Here is a 22,455-nt window from a genome sequence, read left to right on the forward strand (position 1 = left end):
GTTTTGCTGTTTTAAAGTTAAAAGAACCCTTTATTAAATGGCCTTGACCGATTTTCAATAAGAGTTATCGTTTTCCACCAATTAAATCCCAAAAAATACCCTTGTTTTTAAGCCGCTACACTAGGATCCCCCCTTAAGTCAAACTGAATCGATTTTCCAGCAGATGTCCAAACCCTCTGCGGCACGCCCGTAGGTCATCAATCACGGTTTGCCAAGGTATTTTCTCATTTGGATCCTTCCGCCCGAGGCTCCATCGCTCCGCATTAAGATGAAACAGAGAATTCCGTAGGCACTGCGCAATTTTTAAACTATTTTTTTGCCTTTTTTGAGCGTTACAACGTCTCTCTATCTTCCATCATTCTGTTGTTGCGGCGGCTGGTGGGAACGCCTGGTGGGGTAGGCAACATCGAAGCACGCGAGCGTGCGAGCCGACTGGGCTGCCTACCTCCCAGGCGGCCCGGTGGCCTGGCGGGCACCCCAGCCCGGCCGGGCGCAGCGTGGCACTTGTAAGAGTTAATAGGGTCTGGCTATGACGTGCCAACGTGCCAACGGGCTGCCAGAGCCGCTGGCCGCTGACGGACGCATTCAGAGCAGCACACGTCCTATTTAATTAATCATCAACTCATCTACTTTTTATGGAACAGCTGTAGAGGCGAAATGGCTAGCGTGGGGTAAAGCAACGTGCGTCAAAACCTCACGCTCGCACGCACACAAAATTCAATCTATATTTACCTCTCTATTGAAGCGCGCTGAGAATACGCTGAGTGAGTGTCTGCACGCCCCCGGGGTCCATCCGTCTCAAGGTCAATGGCGGCGAGGAGTAACCCTGTCTGTAACGCTCCGCTGTCACTGACCGCATTGATGGTAACGAGCGTTTGCTCCCCGAGCGTAACAGGCGTAACGCTTTAACGGAACAGGTGCGAGAGGGCCGGCGCGGCGGCAGCGGGCCTCGCCCGAGGGCATGCCAGAGAGGCTGTGCGCTGCGCTCGCTGCGCTGCTCCGCGCCGGCCCGCGGCGGGCCCGGCGGGCGCCTCCCGCGCCGCCGCCTGTCGTGTCGCGTTCTCCTTCTCTCTCGCACCCGCAGCCCGCGCCCGGCGAGGTGTGCGAGTGCGAGCGAGAACGACACCACACACATACTCACCTGCCCGGCCCGGCCCGGCCCGGCCCGGCCCGGCGCGGCCCGCGGTGCCTCGATTAACTCCTTCTCCGGACCACCCATGATGCAACGCGTGCACGGCCAGGGCCTAAAGACCCGCCGAATCGGAGCCGAATTGGAGCCGAATTGGAGGCGAATCGTACCCCGGTGGGGCGGCCACCACGCGCCGGGCCCCGTCCAGCCCAGTCGCATTAGCGTAATCTGGTTGCAATTAATCACTTTGCCGCGTTTTCTTCTTGTTTTCCCGTCCTTTTCGGGGCGGAGCCGTCGCCCCGTCCGTCGGGCCTCGACTTTCTTCCCTCTTCGTGTTTCTCGCGCAACTGCAACAGGGACTTTTTGGGCGAGAAAGGAATGCTGGCCGAAGAGGTGGTAATAATTTTGTTTTCGCCAAAGGTTTCGCGACCAGCGACAAGTCGAGTACACTTTGCAATGTCGGGGCGGACACTCTGAAGGTGATTCCACACATTCGCCAGTATTCTCCTCCCTCTCTCTCACTCCCACCAAATGCCAGTCACCGATGAGTGCAACAAATGCAGGAGTGCGAAGGCGCTGCTGTGCGGATCCACCCTACAGAGCGTCGCCCGTTGGAGAATCCGTTGTTCTTCGCCATAGCTCGGAGCTCCTCTACGATCACAGCCTCTGAAGCCTCCATGACACTCGGACTCCATGTCGTCACCGCCCACCCTGCCGGGCCAGGACCCTGACGAGAGGAGAGAGGGCGTGCGTCGTGCGTGGATGTGTAGAGCATCGCCAGAATGGCGTGCTGAGCTGGGCGGGGCGTGGCAGGTACAAAGTCCTTGGGGAGGCTTCGTTAGCTTCCTTGTTGTGGACTCTGGACATTTGGGGCAGGGCGGGGTGCGGTGGCAGCAGCAGCGTGTCCTCGAGATCAGGTCCTGCAAGCTGGCGCCGTCTAGGGCCGCGTTACTCTGCCAGGGAGGGCGGGTTGCGGCGGCGCCTGCGTGCCCCCCAGGATCAGGTCCTGCAAGTCGGCGCCGTCTACGGCCGCGTTACTCTGCCAGGGCGGGTGTCCTCAGTAGCAGGTCCTGTAGGTCGGCTCCGTCTACGGCCGCGTTACTCTGCCAGGGCGGGTGTCCTCAGGGGCAGGGCAAGGCCTGCAGCTGTAAGTCGGTACCGTCTACGACCGCGTTACTCTGCCAGGGCGGGTGTCCTCAGTAGCAGGTCCTGTAGGTCGGCACCGTCTACGGCCGCGTTACTCTGCCAGGGAGGGCGGGTTGCGGCGGTGACTGCGTGCCCCCAGGAGCAGGGCCTGCAGGTCAGCACTGACTACGGCCGCGTTACTCTTCCAGGGCGAGTGTCATCAGTAGCAGGTCCTGTAGGTCGGCTCCGTCTACGGCCGCGTTACTCTGCCAGGGCGACGGGTGTCCTCAGGAGCAGGTCCTGCAGGCCGGCGCCGTCCCTGGCCACCAAGCGCTCATAGGCGGTGAGGAAGGATCCGAGATCCCTCATGCAAAGTGAGCCGCAGCAGCAGCGCAGCCCACCAGAGAGGAGTGTCGCTGAGCGGAGAGAGAGGCGTCCTTGGGAAACAACGGCGGTGCTATGGACTGGGCTGGCGACATACTCCATCTCCGATGAGGGAGAAGCTGTAGTTTACCGCACTAACCCGCCACTGAGTGCTACCCAGCTCCCTGCCCGGCCCGGCCCCCGGCCCGGCCCCCGGCCCTCGCCTTGCGCCACTCCGATACAACGAGGCGAATAATCCCCGGCAGCGAGCTCGCGGGTCACCGCGGCGCCGGCCTGCGCTTTACCTGGAACAGCCATATACATTCATACATATTGTGATGATATAAATGTACGCCCCTCCGCACCTGCTGCGCAGCCCGGCGCTGCCCCTGCGGTGCTGCTGCTACCATGAACACAGAGCAGGCGTTGCCCCTCACTCTTCCCTTCCACCCCACCAGGAGGCTGCCTTTGCCAATTCTTTCTTTTCACAAAGTGGCCGTGTTTAGTAACGGCTCATAAAAATACAAGCGATATTAGCGGATCCCGGGCGCGGCCTGCGGCCTGCGGCCTGTGGCCCGTGCCGCCGCTACACACGCATTGTTAGGTTAACGGCGGCGTTAGCGCGGGGCCTGATCACCTTACAAGAGGCGAAAAGACCGGGCAGTGGATTACGGGTTGTGGATTAAGAGCCGAGGCCCCGCGGGGCGCTACTCGCACACAACTGCACGCTATACACGCCGCGATACGCCGATAACGGCCGTATCATTCCAAGATTGTGTTGTTTGTAGTTGTAGAAAAACAAAAACTGCAGAAAAGTAGGCCTACGCTGATTCGGAGCAAAATCATCGGAATCGAAATACGTTCAAATCTTGTGAGTGCGCACGGCTTGGTCCAAATCAAAGCACTTGACATTCATTAAACTGATAATGTTGAAAGTGTGGATTCTCACTTACACTGGGTGTATACCCTCCCGCTCACATCAGCGCAACCGACCAATGAGCGACGCTCTCCGCTCAGCGGATAGGCCTCTAATTGGCTGCAACAGCAGCAGCAGCGAGGCCCGGGTAGCAGGGCGCTCACTTTATGGTGGCATTTGGCCATAATTTGACCGGTGCCCGTGGGCCGGGCCGGGCGCTCCTCAGTAATTGCGCGTGTCCTTGTCGCACCCGCTGCGCGCTGCGCCTGCCGCTGCGCGCCGTAGTGCAGGCCGTGCTGCCGGACGCCCTCGGGGATGGAGCCTTACATTTCCCTGCCCGCCCTTCGCTCCGGGCGGCTGCAGGTCCAGCCGTGCCCAATTATTTGGGACGTAAGGGACGAAAGGCGCTGGATTTACTACGCACCCGAACGGTTTGTAACCAGAGGAGAGGCAAAGCAAACAAAACGTGGGGCCAGGCAGAGCGAAAGTTCGCCCGGGCCTCGGTGTGCAACTGCGTATTTATTATCGTTTATTACGTCGGGAAATGTCATATGTTGAATAGGTGCCAACCCAAAACCACTGTTGAATCCCTACAATACTAGGCTCGTGGGGCATTTGACAGCTTTATCATGTAAAGGATTTGCTTTGTATTACAAAACAGTAGCAAGTAGTAAGCTGGCAAAGCAAATGCTTTGTAAGCTACAAAGCAATCGTGCAAGGGAGTTTGAGACAGGCATAACCGTAGCGTAACCGCGCCTATCCGGCTCGTCCCGGCACCACCCGGGCTGTGCAGCGGTGGAGGCGGAGGAGGGGAAAGGGATTAAAAAGAACTCCACGAGCCCCACTTACTTTTGCCTGATAAAAAAAATCACACGCTATCGATCTCGTCCTCGTCTCCACCCTACTCCTCAGTCTGGAAAGTCATTCAGGGCTGTGTGTGTGTGTGTGTGTGTGTGCGTGCGTGTGTGTTGGGGGAGGGGGCAGACTGGCCGCTCCGCGCATGGTGAAATCAGCGCCCTGAGTTGCATCAGCTCAAAAAAAAAAAATATTCAGGGGCGGTCGTTGGACGGTAAGCGAAAACGAGAGGACAATGAAAAGAGACTGCCGAAATTATTTTTGAGATTTGGGCGTGGCCACCACGGGAGCCCCCTCGAAGAGTGCCCCCGCCGGGGTGGCGGGCTGGACCGCGGGCCTGACACACCATCACTTCTTCCACAACTTACTTCCTCATAGGGGCTCTAATGACTCCGTAGCAGACGAGGCATCGTGCTGTTAAAACTTTTGTGATCCGGCCGGCCACAACCAGCGGGCCGGCTCGGTCGTAAACGTCACAGTTCTCACCCAAACAAACACGATTGACTATTCCTTAAGCCGTCCTTAAGCACCGGGTGGGTGCGGCAGGTGCTCGGGCAGTTGCCTAGGTTCGGATCATAGTGAGCTTTATTTTGACATGAAAAAAGACACGCGTCCGGACGGTCACCGTCGCCGCACCACGGGGCGCACTCGAGACAGGCGACGGGACGGGACGGGCGACCTGCGCGAAGTTGTGATTGGCAAAGATTACAACAGGGTGATGGATGAGCGGGTCGATCAGCCCGAGCCGCTACCTGTACCGCACCACCGGCCGGCCGGGACGGCGGGACGGGCACCACCCGGCACATACAGGTAGTTGTCGTTGTTTTTCGTTTTGTTTTTAACCATGACAGATATGCCTGCAGATAAACCCCCCGCCGCCGCCGAACCTCGCGTGCCGAGGCTGAGGAGGAGCTGGTTAAGAAGTCGTGGTGGCGGCCGTGGCTGCCATCCCAGCGACTAATGATGCAGCCACCCGCCGAACTTTAGGCGTCTCCTCTCCTCTCTCTCTCTGTCTCGCGCGCGCTTTGTGACCCCCCTTCTCTGCCTTTCTCTCACTCGCACCCCCGTTGTTGTGCGGACAGGTCCCTGGCGGCGCGATTGCCCGCGACAAGCCACCTCGCCTCAACTCGCTTTGCGGCGCCGCATTTGGCCGACGAGGAAAGCGAATTATTTTGCAAGAGTCAACGACAGGCTAGCCCCTCTGAGTTGTATGGTGCGGGGTGGGGCGTGGCGGGGCGTTGTGGGCAGGGGCGGGGCGGGAAACGGAGGGGGCGGGACCTGTCGGGACAAGACGGGCGTGGTGGTAGTGGCTGGTGGGGCTGGACCTTCCTCCCACCCAACGGCAGATGAATAAAAAGGGGTGAGGGGAGGAAGGGAAAGAAGGGGGGAGTCTGCCCGGAAATCCTTGCCTGCGTCGCTTGGCGCTAATTATGAAATAATCACGAGGTGCCCCGCGCAACAATGCCACTAGACCCACCAGCGAAAGGTCGACATTACCATCCCGCCGCGGCCCGGGCCTGCCAGCACCGCCAGGACGCGCCAGTACGCTCCACCACACGCCGGACGCGACGAGGTAAGTGGTGGGTTCGTAAGGGAAGGGGGTGTCGACCGGAGAAATGCTTCGGAACGAATGTGTATTCACGAATAAAATATGTGTTATGTTTTTCAAAACATTTGAAGAAGCGCCTGACGGGTAGGCAACGCAGTACACAGTTGGGCCCATGCTCCGCTGGACAGGCGAGCTAAAGGGGACGTCCAGAGAGAACGTCCGTCTTCCTCGTGTTCATTCGGCAAACATTGGGAGCTGGACGCCTGCGAAACCCAGGGTAGGCAACTCTGCAGCACACGCATGCGCTGAAGGCAAGATGTTGCCTACCTACCAGGCGCTCTGGGAGCTTGCCAACTTTGGCAGGATCGTATCGGCGAATGGTGGGCGTACTTTCAAGGCGATTTCGAAGGCTGTTAGCTCAGGGTTGGCGGTTCGGGCTGGATCAAGACATAGTAGAGGGCGCTAAGTTGTTTTTTTGTTATTTTTTTTCCTGTCCGGTTTGACAGAGACAGTCAAGACGTACAGATCGAGCCGCTCCAACTCCCCCGCGACAGAGCGACTGTTGAACGAGGGGTGGAGACGGGGCGTGTTTCCTTCCTGTTACCCGTCGCGCCGTGCTCGGCTGGTGGGCCCGGCTCCCGCCTGGGCCGCTCGCTGAGCCTGGGCTGATCTCGCGTGTGCGTCCGGGTTTTAGTTTCGTGTTTTCATCAGGGTGGCCACCTCCCGGTACCTATCAGAATTCCTGGCTTATTCCCGGTTTTTCCCCGGCCTAAAACAGAGCTTTTGAAGCGTTGTTATAAAAATACCCATTATTGAGAAAGTATGAATACGATCCAGTTTGAAGGCTTAGAGCGCTTCTTATCACATACCCATAGAAACGTACCTTTGATTGCACGTCAAAAAGCGCTTTCGTTTTTTCACCGGAAGTTAAGACTCTGATGTAGAGCTGAACTAAGTCAACTTTAGGCAATTGCCATGAATACACGAAATTTCACCAATACAGCAAAGACAAAATTTCGTTTGGAACGAATAGACACACAAAAAAGGGAAAGAAAACATTCGCGAGCGGAGCGAGCGCGAAATTTTTCGTGATCCTAAGTCTTAAGCCACTACTAGGCGCTCTAAAACGCTCATAGCGTTTTTACCCTATTTCACACCATCTGCATTCAGGGACTGACAGAGAAGAGTTAATGCGAGCGAAGCGAGCGAAATTTTTCATTCAAGGGGTGGAATGAGCACCAAAACGCGTCTAAAAGGGCGTTTTTCATAGCTCGCAATCATACGCCGGCAATCGGCCATGGCTTCTAACGCCAAAGTACAATATTTTCCCGGTTGCCGACTAAATTCCCGGCTTATTCCCGGTTTTTTCCCGGCGCTAAAAATTCCCGGCTTATTCCCGGATTCCCGGAAATTCCCGGTGAGTGGCCACCCTGTTTCATTGAGCTTCTGCCGGGCGCCACCCGGCCTGCCGGCCGTTGCCCAGACGCACTCACGCCGCCCCGCCGCTTTACAGCCCTATCATCAAGGGCCATTAGTTGGGACCCACGGCGGGCCAGAGGCAGCCAAAGGCAGCCAAATGCAGGCAAATGCAGGCATAGCTACGGGGCCCTCCTCCCTCCTGAGCCTAGGAGCCGCGAGGCGCCGTGCAGACCGGGGTCAGGCATGCAGAGAGGGTATGGGCATAATGTTGGGCAGTCGAAGACAACGACGCGCCCCGGTCCCGAGAAAAGTGAAATGGTACAGGCCGTCACTTCCACAAGGCATGGTGTTTATTGAGTTATGGAACACGTCATGCGACATCAACATCAACACGCACAAGTTTCGATGAGCGAAATAAATAATGCAAAAGCTTTCTTACAGGTAGGATAGAGATTAAATAAAGATACAATGAGGACGGTGGCGGTCAGCAGCCCAGCTGCTCTACCGCTCTCAGTCGAGGTGGCGACGGCGACGACGTGGTCGTCTTGGCCGTCTTGGCAGTCCGCCCGTGTCAGCTCAGCGGCCAGCCCGTGGTGCTGTCCTCTCCAGCTGGCAGTCCGAATGGCAACGATAATAAGTTAGTTCCTGGTCGGCGGCCAGGCAAGGCAGCAGGGTGGCTTGGTGGCTTCCTAGGCTGCCTCCACTGACGGGGAGGGTGTGGCGTCCATGAGGGCGTCCCTCCGGCGCACGGGCAGGCGCAGCCTGCTTCCCAGAGCCCGCGCCCGAGGAAGAAGCTTATCTGTGCTCGGGTTCCGATTCACCGAGCGAACGAGTCAGGATCACGACGATGACGACGAGGAGGCTGCTGGGGCCGCACGCCGACGGCGTCGGTAGTCGAGGTCCAGGTCAATGTCGTAGTCGTAGGTGTCCAGGTAGGTCGGCGCGTACGTGTCGTAGTCTAGGCTGCTGTAGTAGGACGGCACATAGTCCAGATCGTAGTCGTAACCGAGGCCGCCGTAGTAGTAGTCGTAGTCGTAGCCGTAGTAGTCGTCGCTGTAGTCCAAGCCGAAGTCGCTGTAGAAGGGCGGGAGGTAGCCGCCAGGCAGCGCGCCACCCAGGACGATCGAGTCGAGGAAGTAGTCGGGGAAGCCGCTGCGCTTGACGATGACGCGGAAGCCGTTGATGGGGTCGGACGAGTACTCGACGACGACCAGAGAGCCGTCCGCGTCCACGAGCGAGTAGCCGCCGCGGACGAACGACCCGTCCCGGTTCTCCCACTGGTCGCGGATGTAGCCCGAGACGCCACCTGCGACGCCCGCGACACCCGCCAGTCCGCCGGAGAAGGAGCCAAACGTGCGAGCATACTGCGGAATCACCTAAACGAGCGGGAAATTTAGACAAATAGACGGAGGCTATTTGAACCCGTCACATGCTGTGAGTCCTGGTTACTTACAGGAATGCGGTCCGGCTTGATCACCGTCGTGACGCCTACACCCGGAGCGATGACCGGGTTGCCGCCGCTGACCACCGTCGTGCCCCCGGGGACGACGCCGACGCCCACCGCCCTCCGGCCGAGGGCTGCCGAGCCGGCCGTGAGGGTCCCCGGGACCACGCCGACGCCCACTGTCGCACCAAGGGAAGACCCTGCCACCGCCAAAACAACTGCCACCTGCACAGGAAGAAGGTCAGTCTCGTGTTGGCGACACCCGGGACCCGTTTCTGCAGGCGAGGCTCTGTCGCTTACTATGAGAGTCAGCATGGTGAACTAGGCTGCTCTGTAGTCTGCAAGTTGCGATGGGGCCACACGATCGCCGTCTGACCACCCTGGGCCCAACGGCCGACTTTATACCGCGAAGGGCCGGGGAAGACCGGAAACAATTCGGTGGCCACTGGTGCATCTTGCTTCCCGCACGTTGGTGGGGGGATGGACGCTCCAAGACAAGGGTGGGGTTAGTACAGTTCAGGAAGACAGTAAGTAAGCCCGCCCTCGTGAACCCCAGCTTTGTGAATGTTTGGTGTTTTTTTTGTGTTGTTTAGAGGACACTACAGAGGCACCCCAGAATTATAATTGGGTGATTTGAATCAAGAGAACACGCGAGTAAAGAGCGCCAACACGGACGCTTGGGGTAGACTGTACCCAAAAGGACCTTCCCGACACGGATGACTGGGGCCATGATCGGCGGAGCGGAGGGAAACTGAAACTAGTCGGAAGGGCAAGGTAGCAGTGGCGGTGGTGGCGGTGGTCTGGAGTGCAGCGCCCAGCGCGCCTGCAGCCAGTCCAGTGCGGCAGCGGCGCCCGCGTGCAGGTGGCGGACAGGTACAAGTACAGAGTGTCACGTCGGATATCGATAAATCTTTATTTTTAATGTGGAAGACATAGTTTGGTCTCACAAGGGTGAATTGAAAACCTGCTGCGGCTATGATGTGTGTGTGACGGCGTGACAGGGGCAACGCCCAGCCAAAGAATAAAAATAAGTACAGGCATGGTTTTAATAAACCAGTCTTCATGTATCACAATGATGGAATTTTAAAAAGTACTCGTACACGTCAGACATGATTTGATCAGTCTGTAACAGGACAAAAGCAGAGAAAACGATAATCTTAACTTTATCATATATCATTGAAAGAAAATAAACTTTAAAAATATAGTCAAAGTTAACCAAACTAAAGGCACACTACAAGGTGTCATTTCATATCAACACCAATACTTATTTAATAAAAGAAATCTTTAACACAGTTCACAATGGACATGGTTATAACAGCAAACATTCAAAAACTGACAAAGTTATGAATAGCTATTTCAAAAAATAAAAGTCAACTGGTGTAAAACTGCAATATTTCTGAATTACTCATACTGGTCATATTATTGCCCCACATACAAAAGGCTGAAAGCAAAACAATACTGCTTCTTGGTTTACAAATCAACCATCAGCCCGGCAAATCTAAGATTCTAGACACAGATCAGACTCTTCAGTAGTTTCTTCATCAATACACAACCATTCCTACAATAAGAACACACTGTCTCAAACTCTACCTACATACCGGCAAAATAAAAAGAAGCTAGTTATGCATTTACTACCCAACTCCTCAAAAAGTATACTTAACATATTCCTCCACAACCTTTAAAAGTTTAGCAAGTGGTAGGGCCATAGCAAGAGTCACCGAGTGTTTTTTTTTTTGTTTTGTTTTTTTACCACAGCCTAACCGAAGCGATGCTAGGTAACGTACGGCGTCTTTCGGTTTCGTCCACTCACAAGTCTCCTGGGCAAGAGACGGCAAGAGAACAATACGCTAGAGATAGCGCCTGCAAAGCGCGGGGTAGACTAGCCCGCCAAGCAGCTGTGTGGGGCAGTCGGCCCACCCTAGACGTGACGTCGTAGGACTTGAATGTTTTTGTGAGGAGTCAGTCGACCGGGACGGGGGTTTCTAGTAACACACATTTTCCGAAAAAATGCGGGGGTGCTAGTCTAAAATTGATACTTTCAGGACTCGGTCGGTATGGATAACGAATATCTAACGTGCGTCATCCTACATAAACATCCGGCGTCCGGTTCATAATTACTGTCATCCGCTGTCCCACTCGCTTTAACTGGCCCGCGCCCTCAGCTATTTTGTATAAACTCGTGAAAAGTCAACACATTTCCAAAAGCATAACCTGACCCTGAATTCTGCTACATATCCCCCGTCTGCAATGATCAATCAAAAAACTGTCAATTTGGTGAAAATGTGGCCCCAAATTTGATATATGTTTTGACGAATTTACATGAAATTGGCATTATATTAATTGATCATTGCAGACTGGGATCATGCCAGTCACATACCACTGTAAACAATATGGCCTGAGACCTGATCTTTCTAAATCTTTGAAGAAAACTGATGTTAAAACAAAGCGAAAAATAATAAAAGTTCCTTGATGTGTCCAGCAACAGCAACTATTGTGCTCAACAATTCACATATGGAGAGAATGTGTGTTAAATGTTATAATAAAGCCACTATCATTCGCATACACACAACTGCCTTGATCTGTCCATTCAATGAGATTTGCAGCAAATACGGTTATTTGGTCATTAGCAATAGTATTAATATTGTTCCATACTTAATGATAAGTAATTTGAAAGTCACCTTTGGTTCTAAATAGTATGTATCCTCTTGCCTGAAATACCATGACCAATTTTTTAAACAATTAAGTAGAACTAAATTTTCTTGAAATTCTTAACAGGTATGTTCATTATTATTCAACACAAAAAAAACAAAACAAACATAAACCGACAGTTGCAATTTTAAAATGCGCACAACAATCTAAAAGAAATTTAACTATCATCAAACTATGCTTTGATGCAAAACTTAACATTAAGTGTTTTAGGTACAGTCAACAACATCCCTTCTAAACGCAATTTGTACAACAAAAGCTCATTCACAGCTCCAGTGAGATAATGAATATATATGTTTGAGCACTAAATTGCAATTCACTGAGGGGCAACTACTGGATTGCGCATTTTTCCAATTCCGACAATTTCACTGTCAATAACATCTCCAGGCTGCAACATAAAAGTATTTTTTAAAAGACTTGTTATTAAGATGAATTAATGTTTCACATTATAATTCAACAGAAAACTGATTGAATAATCAATTCACATTAAGCTGAAAGCTTACCTTCAGAAATTCTCTAGGGTTTCTAAATACCCCAACACCAGCTGGAGTTCCCGTGAGAATTATGTCACCTGGTAGAAGTGCAAATAAGCTGAAACAGAAGACAGCAAAATTGTCAGTTTACTATTTAATAGAGTGAATAATTCCCAGGGTACAATTAACAAATATTTGGTAAAGTGGTTACATTTTAAACAGCAAGCTAATTACATAAGAAACTCACTGTGAAAGATGAGAGATAATGTAGTCAACTTGGTGAATTAGTTGATCTGTATTACTGTCTTGTTTTTTGACTCCATTTATTGAGCATGATAGAGGAAGTACATGAGGTCCCTTGGGGAAATCTCCAGCTGTAACTACAGCTGGGCCCAATGGGCAAAATGTGTCCATGCTCTTTCCAAGTAGCCACTGGCCACCATTACGACCCTTTTGCCAATCACGTGCAGATATATCCTGTTGGTAAAATACACATACATTTATTATTTTAGCTAGATGCATCGTACTCAACTTAGCAGAATAGAATGGCAACAAGTGACTGGTCAGATGTATTTTTAATACTACTTCATTTCATACATAAAAGGTACCTGAGCAATAGTATATCCAAACACATTTTCCATTGTGTTTTCTGGCTTCAGATTTCTACACTGCTTCCCAATCACCACGACCATTTCTACTTCCCAGTCAACTTTCTGAAATAATTATCACAGTTCTTAGCAATGAGCTGATTTTGATACAGAATTAATTCGACCAGTACATTACATACAGTAGAGACTGTAGGCAAAACAACATTATCGGTTGGTCCTACAATGCAGCTGGCAAACTTGGAGAAGAACATAGGTTCATGTGGAGGTTCGATGTGCTGTTCATTACAATGGCATCGGTAGTTCAGTCCGACACAGATTACCTTGCCAGGTGCTGTCAAAGGAGCTAATAACTTGACATCTTTAGCCTGAGCTTTGATACTCGATTTGGCTGCAGCTCTGAATCAGAAGAAGTCTTCTTAATATACGAATACATTTACAATGGAGTAGAGGAAATTAAGGGTTCATGCATGGTCTTACACAATAAAATTACGACAGGAAGATGTGCTTTAACTGGCAACTTACTTCTCTGCCTCCGCCCAAAGTTCAGGTCCACCTTGAATTAACTTGATCAGGTCATTAGGGATCTTGCCACTTCCACTGCTTATGTCAGTTATTTCACCATCTTGCTGAGGTTGAACACCCAACTTCTGCGGACCACCTTGGAGATCGGTGAACTGTACAAGCCGCATGTTGAGAGCGGAACCGGTGGAGAACCAAGAGCAAGACGTGCTACTTGTTTTGGAATCCAGATTACCTAACCTACTCAGGAGTAAATGCCCTCGTGACCGAAAGCCTAGCATACTTGACTGGTGCGTGAGAGTGTACATCAAACGATGACAACCTGTCTTCAAGGTCATTCTTGACACTGTTGTTAAACGCCGGCAGATTAGCAAAACGGCAATCTTTTGCACCCACGCAACTCAAACAGATGTACTGTGCAGCCGACTGTTTCTGTTTGTCTGCTACTCACCCCCGTCACCGTCACCTCACCCCTCCACCCCCGCCCCCACCTCGACTCTCTCGAAGTGCAAGCGACCTATCGACCGACACCAAGCGCACTAGCGGCGGGAAAAGGCGTTATGCGTTATGAGAGTTTGATTTCGTCTTGACTGATCAAGTTTTAATTTAGAGATGTTGTGTGTTGTTTATTTGATTTATTTGTTTAGGAAATTTTAAAGGTGAGATTCTGCTAAATCCAACGATTGCAACAAATCAGAATTCATGTCACCTCCGAAAAATATGTTTGGCTGGTGAATATGCAAACACTTCTTGTAAACAATGGTGAACCCAGTTTGTTGCTTCTTTTATATGGTTTATTTCTCGTCTCCCTTCCATATTTTTTTTCCAATCTAATCTCAATTTTATTTGCTGATTGTCTCGTTTGTAAATCAAATATTCTATGTAAAACCCGATTTATTAATGTTTGTTGTACCTACCCAAAGTGAATAACATAACCAATTTTATCTTCTAGTGTAAGTATTCTGATGTAAAACTTGCAAAGTTCCCTGGATATGTGACTCATGTAGTTTGTTATTTTTAAACTCATTAAAAATTAAAATTGGGCGGAATCCGCCAGTGTACTTGAAGTGATGTGTGAATCTTCAAAGCTGTACGGGTAAAGTGTACTTTTCTTCAACATCCCCAGTGCTACGGTTCCAAGATGACAACTCCAGTCTTTTTCATCCCATTCAACAAGGAAGACTTGTTGTTGGCAGATAGCTCAGGGCAATACTATGTACGAGATCTTATACCCTGTGATCGGGTGCCAAGGAGGCTTGCAGGTAATATTAACTTTGTGATTTTTACAAAACTAAGTAATTCAAACCAATCTTATTTTCTAAGTGGCATTGTTTAAACTGTTCAGATTGCAGTGCAGCACTTTCTGATGATGGATTCCGATTTATTTTAAATCATTTTGATCCCATGTTTTCTGTTGTGCACCATGCCAAAGACTTAGATACAAAATACATTTTAACTGCTCACAACATAGTACTAAAAGGTAAACCATAGAGGCTCTATATTGTTAGTGCTGTATCTCCCAAAAATTTATGAAGCAAATCGTATTTGTATCCAAAATTTACTTTTGAGATATATTTTTTTCTAGGAATTTCAGGAATGTGCCAAACTCTTCCTGGTCTTATGGAACAAATGGACTGTCACCTACGACAAAACCTTCTCAATGCTGTTAAAATGTATTTGTTTTTATTGTATGAAGTTCTACGATCTTTAGAGGAAAGATTTAATGCTAAAACTGACAAAGAGTTAGCTGTTGATGCAAAGGTATGCTTGAACATAACTTCATTTTTCTTTTAAAAATTTTCTTGTTTTCTGTCAATTTGAATTTGAATCATGATTCTAGAGCCGAAAAAAAGCAATCAAGAACTTTGCTGATTTTGATTGGGACAATAAGAGGAATGAATCTCTGATTAAGCTACATGATTTTATACATCTTCCTTTACCAAAGTTGTGGGATCCCCCAGTTGCGGATGAAGACTTTGTCAAGTAAGTTGAAACAATTTTATTTGGCTGTGCATCTTCTTTAACACAACAGATTAAGAAATAAAAAAGTTTCTCTGTTTGAAGTTTGGCTGCTAACATTTGCTACAAAACATTGGAGGACCCTCAAGTTTCTCAGGCACGGCTGTCTTACATGAAACATACTACTTTTGATATACTTGGGACTCTTATTCAAAAGTATGGTCATGGTCTTAGTTGTACCGTAAAGATGGTTCAGGTATTTGATAAAGTTTCCATGTTAAAGCTATAGTTGTTATTTTGTCTAATATTCTCCTTTTACATTTCTATCTATGTATCTAACTTTGTTTTAGCTGATGAAAATCTATGAGCATTTACCGGAAACTTTAGCACAAGGTGCTGTAAAATTTGTCCGGGATTATCAGTGTCGTAATTTTGTTAGGGAAGTTATCCGAGAAATTACCCAGGCTGATTCTGCCTTTGAAAATAGCTCACCCAAGGCTTGTTCACATTTCCTCATTGAAATAGCAAAGGAAGGGCCTGATATCATACTTCCATCAATGCCTTTGCTTCTCCCTGAACTAGAAAATGAAGTGTGTAATATTTCATTTTTATTTAATTCTTTAATCTATAAAATTGTCTTGATTATCTATCTTCAATACTGTTTTTCCGATTTTAACTTTCAGTCTTACTTGATGAGGAACTGTGTGCTTGGTGTCATTGGTGAAGTTGTTTCTGGATCTCTAACTCAAGAGCATTTGTCTGAAGAGCAAAAAGAAATAAGAGATACATTCTTGGATCATCTAGAGGAGCACCTCATTGACACAAATGCATCTGTTAGAGGAAAGGTATAGACTGAACAATCTTCTCTTGTACTGTGTTTACTTCATGTCTCTGTTGTTTGATTGATAATCCAACTATAAATTGAATATTTGCTTGAAGGTGTTGAAGATTTGGCAAAAACTATGCGAAGAGAAAGCTATTCCTCTAGCTTACCTTAGCCAACTCTTGAAGCATACTGTCTGTCGATTGACAGATACAAGTTGGAGTGTGACTCGTAATGCTGTTCAACTTTATCAGGCATTGTTGCGGAGTAATCCATTTGGAGATAAGGTCTGCAATCATTTGTTTCATGAGTATTTTATTTTTTAACAGATTGTACATTTACCATTTAATTTTATCTACTTAGCTTAAAATTGATGAATTGAAAGAAAGGCTTAATAGAGAGGAAGAGACCTTAGCCTACTGTGAAAAGGAAGTAAATACCATCATACCACCAACACGCACCAAACTCTGGGATGAAATATCTCCTCAGATCATTGTTGTTTTGCAAGAAGCTCTGTCAGACAAGGGGAAAGATGCAGAAATTTCTGAAGAAGCACTGTCAAGTTCACTAGAGGACAACATTGCCCAAATATCCAGCTGCCTGGAAAGAGGAAAATATCTAGAAGCTTTTCATTTACTTAAACTCACAGAAAAACATGCAGAAACAGGCAAGCAAAGGTTTGTTTGTTGGCTGAACTTACATTTGAGTATTGAGTGCATTCTAAATCAATTTGATTTCAACATCATGTACTGTACTAATATTCCTCATTTTGGATTGCTTAGGGGCAATAAGCAGCTTGAATGGCAAGTTGATTATTTTCACAATCTACTGAGGAAAATATTTGTGCAATTTGATGAAAGTGCGGAAGATGGTAAAAGAAAAGAAGAAAGAAATAATCTCACCCCTGAACAAAGAGAAGCTCAAGACAAACTTTTAAAACAGCAAACTCTTACTCAGTATTACAAGGTGCCCTCAGAATTTGAAACAAAATAATACTATATAATGAATGCTCTTTTACTTACAAGCTCAAATGAATAACCATCTGGATGTTTCCCATATATTTTAGGATTGCATTGCATTTTCGGAGCAGCTTGAAGTTGCAACTGGCATAATCAACAATTTACTCTTCAGTGCACAGCCGACTGTTATTTTGGACACGCTTGAATTTCTTACTGCAGCTTTTCAGTTTGGTTTGAAAGGAGCTCTCACAGGTGTGAAGAACATGCTTTTGCTGGTATGGTCTACTGAAACATCTGTCAAAGAGGGTGTTGCTGCTGCTTACAGACAACTATATGTAGATATAGCTAGTCATGCTCAAGGGTAGGTACTATGCAATGGAAGTATTTCTAATGCTACCAAAAAGAAAGACATACATAGTTACTGTTTTACATCTGCTTTTTTTTCTTCTTCTAGACGAAGTCGTGCTGGAGAAATTGTCAAAAATTTATGCAATCTTTTGAAAACACTCGATGAGGACCAACAAGCTGCTTTAGAGTTACTTTTACGTGAATGGGTGAAAGCAGGAGATATGGATAAAGATTGTATACAAATTTTGTGGGAAAGATTTTCTCTTAAACTTCCTGATACAAGTGAGGATGATAGCAGAGTTGCCCTCATTCTTTTAGGAATGGTAGGGGGAGCATCACCGAGCATCTTGAAAACCAATACCCAAGTTTTAGTATCTATTGGATTGGGTGAAAGAGGCCGGAAGGATAATAGACTGGCACGGGAAACTTGCAGAACATTATTAAAACTGGTCCCTGAAACAACATTAGTAGCTTCCAATGAAGAGCCATTTCGTTTTGAGAAAGATGATGAAGTACTTAAGAATCTACGTGATTTGCTTATTGATGGATTCAACTTGTACGATGATAAGTTCTACCTTCCAATGGCTTCAGAAGCCATTGATGTCATTTATCAACTGTCAGAACATCCAGACAGGACCTGCACAAATCTGTTGGAAGAATTTGTGCGACAAACAAAACAAGTGTCTGCAGCCACATTTGATAGTGTTGTGCATTCCAATAAGGAATCAAATCAAGCCCCTGATAAATTAGTTGAAAGACTTGTATTTTTCATCGGACACATAGCTTTCAGACAATGGGTTCATCTTGATAGAACAGTCTTTCGTGAACTTAAAAGAAGAAACAGAATCAGAGAACTAGAAGCAGAAAAACGACGAGGTGATAAGCAAAAGAGTAAAAACAAAGATAAGAGGAAAAGCCAAGCAAACCTTAATACATCAGGTTTGAGTCGTGCATCTGAAACTCCTTTACGCAAGGAGAAAGAGAAAGAGGATGCAGCTGATGCTGAATTAGGAGAAATTAATGCAGATGATGCAGAAGCTGAGTATATTAATCATGTCTGCGAATCAGAAGTCTTGAGTGGTCATACTGTTCTGGGGACCTTAAGCCCCATTGTTGTTGCTGTTTGCACAAATCCTCAGTTGTACACTGATCCACAACTTCGCACTACTGCCTGTCTTTCCCTTACAAAGATGATGCTTGTGTCATCAACATTTTGTGAAGAACATTTGCCACTTGTTTTCACTATGATGGAGAAGTCATCTGAACCACCAATACGGTCAAAGCTTGTTTATGCTATTGGTGACCTAGCTGACAGATTTCCAAATCTCATTGAACCATGGACTAAACACTTGTATGCAAGGTTTGTGTCTGCGTATGCTTTACCATAGAATTACCCTTATAAATTACTCTTTTTTTTTCTTTCATACATATTTTTTTTGCTTTTAGGCTCCAAGACAAATCCTCACAAGTTCGTTTGGATGCTGTTGTAGTTTTAAAACATCTTATCACAAATGAGATGGTGAAAGTGAGAGGACAAATTTCAGATATGGCTCTTTGTATTGTGGATGCTGAGGAGAGAATATCTGGTACAAAAGCACTTTGTGTTTTACTGTTTGATAATTTCTTCTTAGTTTACTTGTTATGGTGTGTATTAATTGTTTTTTTAACCCATATTACAGTCATGGCATCTGAATTCTTCCGTGATCTTTCCAAAAAGGGAAATACCTTGTACAATGTTATACCTGATATTATATCCAGATTGTCTAATCCCACCATGAACGTGTCAGAAGAAAATTTTAATCGCATCTTAGAGTAAGCCACACATCTGGTTAATTTCATAAGGGCTTAAGTACGCTCTTTATCTCTCTTTTATCTATTTCAGATTCTTACTGCCATTGATCCAGAAAGATAAACAAATGGAAAGCTTAGTTGATAAGCTTTGTCAACGTTTCAGAGCATCTACCAGTGAAAGACAGTGGAGCGACATTGCTTTTTGTTTATCTTTACTCCAATATTCTGAGCGCAGCTTGAGGCGTTTGTTAGAAAACTTCCAATGCTACTTTGACAAACTTAATACAGAAAAGGTGTATGAGGCCTTTGAATCTATAATTGCTCAAGCTCTGAAAACAAACAAACCGGAGAGAAAGGTAATGAGACTGACTTTCTTTCGTACTCTTTCTTTATCATTGTCTTGTTTCCTTCGTACGCTGGTAATAAGAATGAGTAGGGGAAATTTTGGAACTTGTATCTCAATCAACTATAAAAGCTACATTGATGGCTATTGGCTATTTAGAAAGCCTTGACTGGTAAACACTATCCATAAGAGACGGTTGGGTTTTTTTTTTTTCGGTCCTTCAATAAATTTTGAGTGTAAGTCGGATGCTGCGAGTTTAATGATAGCTCATCTGGTGTGGCTAGCATCTTGCCTAGCATCTAGGTGGTTAGATATCTTTCCTCTTAAAGGGGAATTCTAGTTTACTGGGCCAAAAACAGAGATTGCTGTAAATAACAAGTCTACCTTTTCCCACCATATAAATTTGGAACTTTACTACTTTTTTTTCACATTTTTGTCATCTTTGTATTTGATTGTTTGGAATCTGTTCTGTTTCAGCTAATTGTTGAAGAACTTCAAACCAAAATTGATGAGGCTCTTAAGAGGGGTTTGGGAACTGAAGATGCTGGAGAAAGTCAGATGGATGTTGATGGGGGCAGCCAGAAAGAAAACAGAGCTGTCTCTAAGAAGGGAAAACGAGGTAGTGTTGGAGGTACAGTCTCATATTTGTTATATTTGTTATGCTATACTGTTAAAGAATGTCAGGATCCTTTGTATATTATGGCATTTTGCCTTGATTGGTCTCTTATATTTATTTTTGCTCAACTATAGGTAAGAAAAAACGAATAAATCAACGGAGAGGCAACAGAGGTAGAAGATCTAAGGAAGCATCTTCATCAGAGGACGAAGAGGATGAAGCCAGTAGTGATGAGGGTACATAATAAAACGTGCTTATGGAGTGCTAGTTTCAATAGATATACTGTACTTGTTTTTACCTTACAATGTGATGAATTTTAATTAGATTTCGATTGCAGACTCGGGACCTGATCAGCAACTGAGAATTCAGAACAAAAACCGACGACAAAGAAGATAAAAATATTTTTAACTGATTTAACATTATAAAATGTTTGAAAAATGCTTCCTTCATGTATTGTAAATGATTTTATTATATACATGAGGCATCTCAGGAACCTTTTTTTGTAGAATTGTGTGTCTGTACCTGCACTGTGAGGATATTAAGAAACAGTGGAGTTAAATTTTATTATAGTTGTAGTGGTTAAGTGTTTGTCAGTTGCCTGTTGTTGAGTAGTACAGTGGTGTCCGTGAAATTTTTCTGACGGCTCTCTCTTATTTTAATACACCATAACGTGTTTATTTATTAATTTCTGGTTTTTAAATAGGATTCTAAATGTTACCGAGGTAATTGAAAATTATATTTATATATTTTACCCATAATAAATTTATTGTCTGAACCTTTTCTAAACCACACTTTGATACTCTCGTGTTTACTTGAACATCCTTTCCTTGCCACTGTTTACAAAATTTGCTGCATTCTCTTATTCTAAATTTGCGGGGGAAGGGGGGAAACGCTTTGAGGCAAGTTTGCACACATGTTAGTTTTGAGGCTTTTCTCAAGTTTGAGGCTAACCGCCCGCGTATTTTGAAGCCGCGCTTCCGGTTTCACGGGTGTCACGTGACAGTGACAGCGTATCTGGCGTTCTGATTGGCTACCCCCGGAGCCGGGGGGAGCCGATCGCGGAGGCCTCGCGGGCTCGCCGAACGGCGCCGGACCGGACCGGACGACAGTTTCCTGAGGGCACTGATCGGATCAACTGATGCTCATTTTTGATTTGGATATTTCCGACAAATTCTTTTGATGATGGAGGACTCTGATTTGGATGAAATTCGTGCACAGAGGCTTGCTCAGCTTCAGTCTCAATATGGGGTTCGTATATTGTGTTGACCCTAACCAGTTTCCTTCACCGGTGTCTGACAAAGTATTTTAGGTTATAAATCTTTATAAACATACATATCCTGGTGGAATGATTGGTACAGACACTATGGATTTAATATACATGATAATACACCATTCTAAATGTCTCCTAGTCATTTTAAACTACTGTAGGCAGACAGACGAATCTTAAGGGGAAGCAGAAGCTGCTTAAAAGTCGAAAGCACTGCTGTAGATTACCATGTTATAATTTTGCAGAGTGGACCTGCTGGCCAACCAGGAAATCCAAATCAACAAAAAGTTGCAGAAGAGCGGAAACGAGAAGTTGATGACATGAAAAACTCAATCTTATCACAAGTTCTTGATCAATCAGCAAGAGCGAGATGTAAGTGCTCTACCAATTGTGCTCTCCAGCTTGTTTTCTCCAGCTATGATGAGTAGCGTAGCTTGACCTGTTGTAGATGGTAGAGTTCTTTGAGAATTCCCAAACTAGCAGTCATGATAGTTGTATCACTTTGATCGCTGATTGCTGGAACATGATTAATTTGTCCAACTTGTCTGGTATGAGGTTCCACAACTTTTGTAATTCATTGTATTTTTATTCCAGTAAACACTCTTATGCTTGGCAAGCCAGAGAAAGGTCGTATGGTGGAAAATATGATTCTTCAAATGGCACAATCTGGACAGCTTCGTTCAAAATTAGGAGAAGAGGAGCTAATTGGATTGTTGGAGAGAGTAGGGTCTCAGAAAAGTACAACAGTGAAGGTAAATAAGACATGTCTTGTCAGAATCCTACTTGAATGTCTCAAGTATTTTCTCCTCAATAATTTCTTTCATTTTCATTTCCTTTCAGTTTGATAGAAGACGAGCTGCCCTTGACTCCGACGATGATGATCTGTGATAGTTCATAGTAAACTGTAACTTGTGTGCAGTCTGTTAAGAGGGAATGGTAAAAGAGTGAAGGGTGCCTTAATCTAATTTATAAATCAGTAAACTAATTTTTACTTGTAAACATAACACCTTAAGTCCTCTCTTCCTTAATAAAAGAAAACAAAAGTCCAACTTCAATGTTAATTTTGAGTAATTAATTGTTCAGAATTTGTAACCGGGGCTTTCTTTTTTCTTTTGAATAATTTTACTTAAGCAGCAATTTATTTAAAAAATGAACTGCATATGATGCAAATTTATGAAATATTTTGTGTTAACCTTCTAATAAATTAACTTAATAAATAACTAGAGCTGTATTTTTGAATTTG

At 46.4% G+C, this 22,455-nt stretch overlaps 5 protein-coding genes across 7 annotated transcripts in view; 2 read left to right on the plus strand and 3 right to left on the minus strand.

The window, feature by feature from the left end:
* LOC113202537 (uncharacterized) overlaps positions 1–878 on the minus strand; it is an 81,538-nt gene extending 80,660 nt beyond the window's left edge. The window contains exon 1 of the mRNA XM_052273732.1: positions 733–878. The gene's annotated coding sequence lies outside the window, so the exon portion shown is untranslated. The remainder of the gene's footprint in view (positions 1–732) is intronic.
* A 6,810-nt stretch (positions 879–7,688) lies between these two features.
* Positions 7,689–9,558, minus strand: LOC113202505 (uncharacterized). 2 transcript variants are annotated; one of them, XM_026416757.2, is made up of 3 exons: positions 9,101–9,558; positions 8,810–9,025; positions 7,689–8,732 (listed from the first exon to the last, which is right to left on the minus strand). In XM_026416757.2, exons 1-3 carry the CDS (start codon positions 9,113–9,115, stop codon positions 8,196–8,198), a joined length of 768 nt encoding a protein of 255 aa, XP_026272542.1. In that variant the 5' UTR covers positions 9,116–9,558; the 3' UTR covers positions 7,689–8,195. The 2 variants fall into 2 exon arrangements, with proteins under 2 accessions (XP_026272542.1, XP_052129705.1); XM_052273745.1 differs by having other exon boundaries at positions 8,810–9,558.
* A 136-nt stretch (positions 9,559–9,694) lies between these two features.
* Positions 9,695–13,581, minus strand: LOC113202504 (fumarylacetoacetate hydrolase domain-containing protein 2). Its single transcript, XM_026416756.2, has 6 exons — positions 13,110–13,581; positions 12,767–12,983; positions 12,588–12,692; positions 12,227–12,456; positions 12,010–12,097; positions 9,695–11,894 (listed from the first exon to the last, which is right to left on the minus strand). The coding sequence occupies exons 1-6, from the start codon at positions 13,442–13,444 to the stop codon at positions 11,823–11,825; spliced, it is 1,047 nt and encodes a 348-aa protein (XP_026272541.1). The 5' UTR covers positions 13,445–13,581; the 3' UTR covers positions 9,695–11,822.
* A 29-nt stretch (positions 13,582–13,610) lies between these two features.
* LOC113202503 (condensin complex subunit 1) lies at positions 13,611–20,736 on the plus strand. Of its 2 annotated transcripts, none has more exons than XM_026416755.2 (19): positions 13,611–13,765; positions 14,233–14,368; positions 14,452–14,586; positions 14,692–14,867; positions 14,947–15,089; positions 15,171–15,321; positions 15,416–15,655; positions 15,749–15,910; positions 16,005–16,175; positions 16,252–16,565; positions 16,671–16,854; positions 16,955–17,208; positions 17,302–18,555; positions 18,642–18,781; positions 18,875–19,007; positions 19,078–19,342; positions 19,807–19,960; positions 20,080–20,181; positions 20,283–20,736. In XM_026416755.2, exons 2-19 carry the CDS (start codon positions 14,248–14,250, stop codon positions 20,339–20,341), a joined length of 4,158 nt encoding a protein of 1,385 aa, XP_026272540.1. In that variant the 5' UTR covers positions 13,611–13,765; positions 14,233–14,247; the 3' UTR covers positions 20,342–20,736. The 2 variants fall into 2 exon arrangements, with proteins under 2 accessions (XP_026272540.1, XP_052129701.1); XM_052273741.1 differs by lacking the exon at positions 13,611–13,765 and adding an exon at positions 13,793–14,059.
* A 287-nt stretch (positions 20,737–21,023) lies between these two features.
* Positions 21,024–22,443, plus strand: LOC113202509 (programmed cell death protein 5). Its single transcript, XM_026416762.2, has 4 exons — positions 21,024–21,193; positions 21,458–21,584; positions 21,807–21,964; positions 22,053–22,443. Exons 1-4 carry the CDS (start codon positions 21,125–21,127, stop codon positions 22,098–22,100), a joined length of 402 nt encoding a protein of 133 aa, XP_026272547.1. The 5' UTR covers positions 21,024–21,124; the 3' UTR covers positions 22,101–22,443.
* Positions 22,444–22,455: the final 12 nt, after the last annotated feature.

This window comes from Frankliniella occidentalis, unplaced genomic scaffold (assembly GCF_000697945.3).
Source record: "Frankliniella occidentalis isolate FOCC.00 unplaced genomic scaffold, Focc_3.1 Scaffold296, whole genome shotgun sequence".
Lineage (NCBI taxonomy): Eukaryota > Metazoa > Arthropoda > Insecta > Thysanoptera > Thripidae > Frankliniella > Frankliniella occidentalis.

Excerpts from the sequence above, each read along its gene's own strand:
- LOC113202503 (XM_026416755.2), top strand. The coding sequence starts at position 14,248 with ATGACAACTCCAGTCTTTTTCATCCCATTCAACAAGGAAGACTTGTTG. Across the intron at positions 17,209-17,301 it reads ATAGCTAGTCATGCTCAAGG|ACGAAGTCGTGCTGGAGAAA; the intron begins GTAGGTACTATG and ends TTCTTCTTCTAG. Across the intron at positions 19,008-19,077 it reads AATTTTAATCGCATCTTAGA|ATTCTTACTGCCATTGATCC; the intron begins GTAAGCCACACA and ends TATCTATTTCAG.
- LOC113202509 (XM_026416762.2), top strand. The coding sequence starts at position 21,125 with ATGATGGAGGACTCTGATTTGGATGAAATTCGTGCACAGAGGCTTGCT. Across the intron at positions 21,585-21,806 it reads TCAATCAGCAAGAGCGAGAT|TAAACACTCTTATGCTTGGC; the intron begins GTAAGTGCTCTA and ends TTTTTATTCCAG. Across the intron at positions 21,965-22,052 it reads AGAAAAGTACAACAGTGAAG|TTTGATAGAAGACGAGCTGC; the intron begins GTAAATAAGACA and ends ATTTCCTTTCAG.
- LOC113202504 (XM_026416756.2), bottom strand. The coding sequence starts at position 13,444 with ATGACCTTGAAGACAGGTTGTCATCGTTTGATGTACACTCTCACGCAC. Across the intron at positions 12,693-12,766 it reads TTTTGCCTACAGTCTCTACT|AAAGTTGACTGGGAAGTAGA; the intron begins GTATGTAATGTA and ends TAATTATTTCAG. Across the intron at positions 11,895-12,009 it reads ACCCTAGAGAATTTCTGAAG|CCTGGAGATGTTATTGACAG; the intron begins GTAAGCTTTCAG and ends TTTATGTTGCAG.
- LOC113202505 (XM_052273745.1), bottom strand. The coding sequence starts at position 9,115 with ATGCTGACTCTCATAGTAAGCGACAGAGCCTCGCCTGCAGAAACGGGT. Across the intron at positions 8,733-8,809 it reads TCAAGCCGGACCGCATTCCT|GTGATTCCGCAGTATGCTCG; the intron begins GTAAGTAACCAG and ends CCGCTCGTTTAG.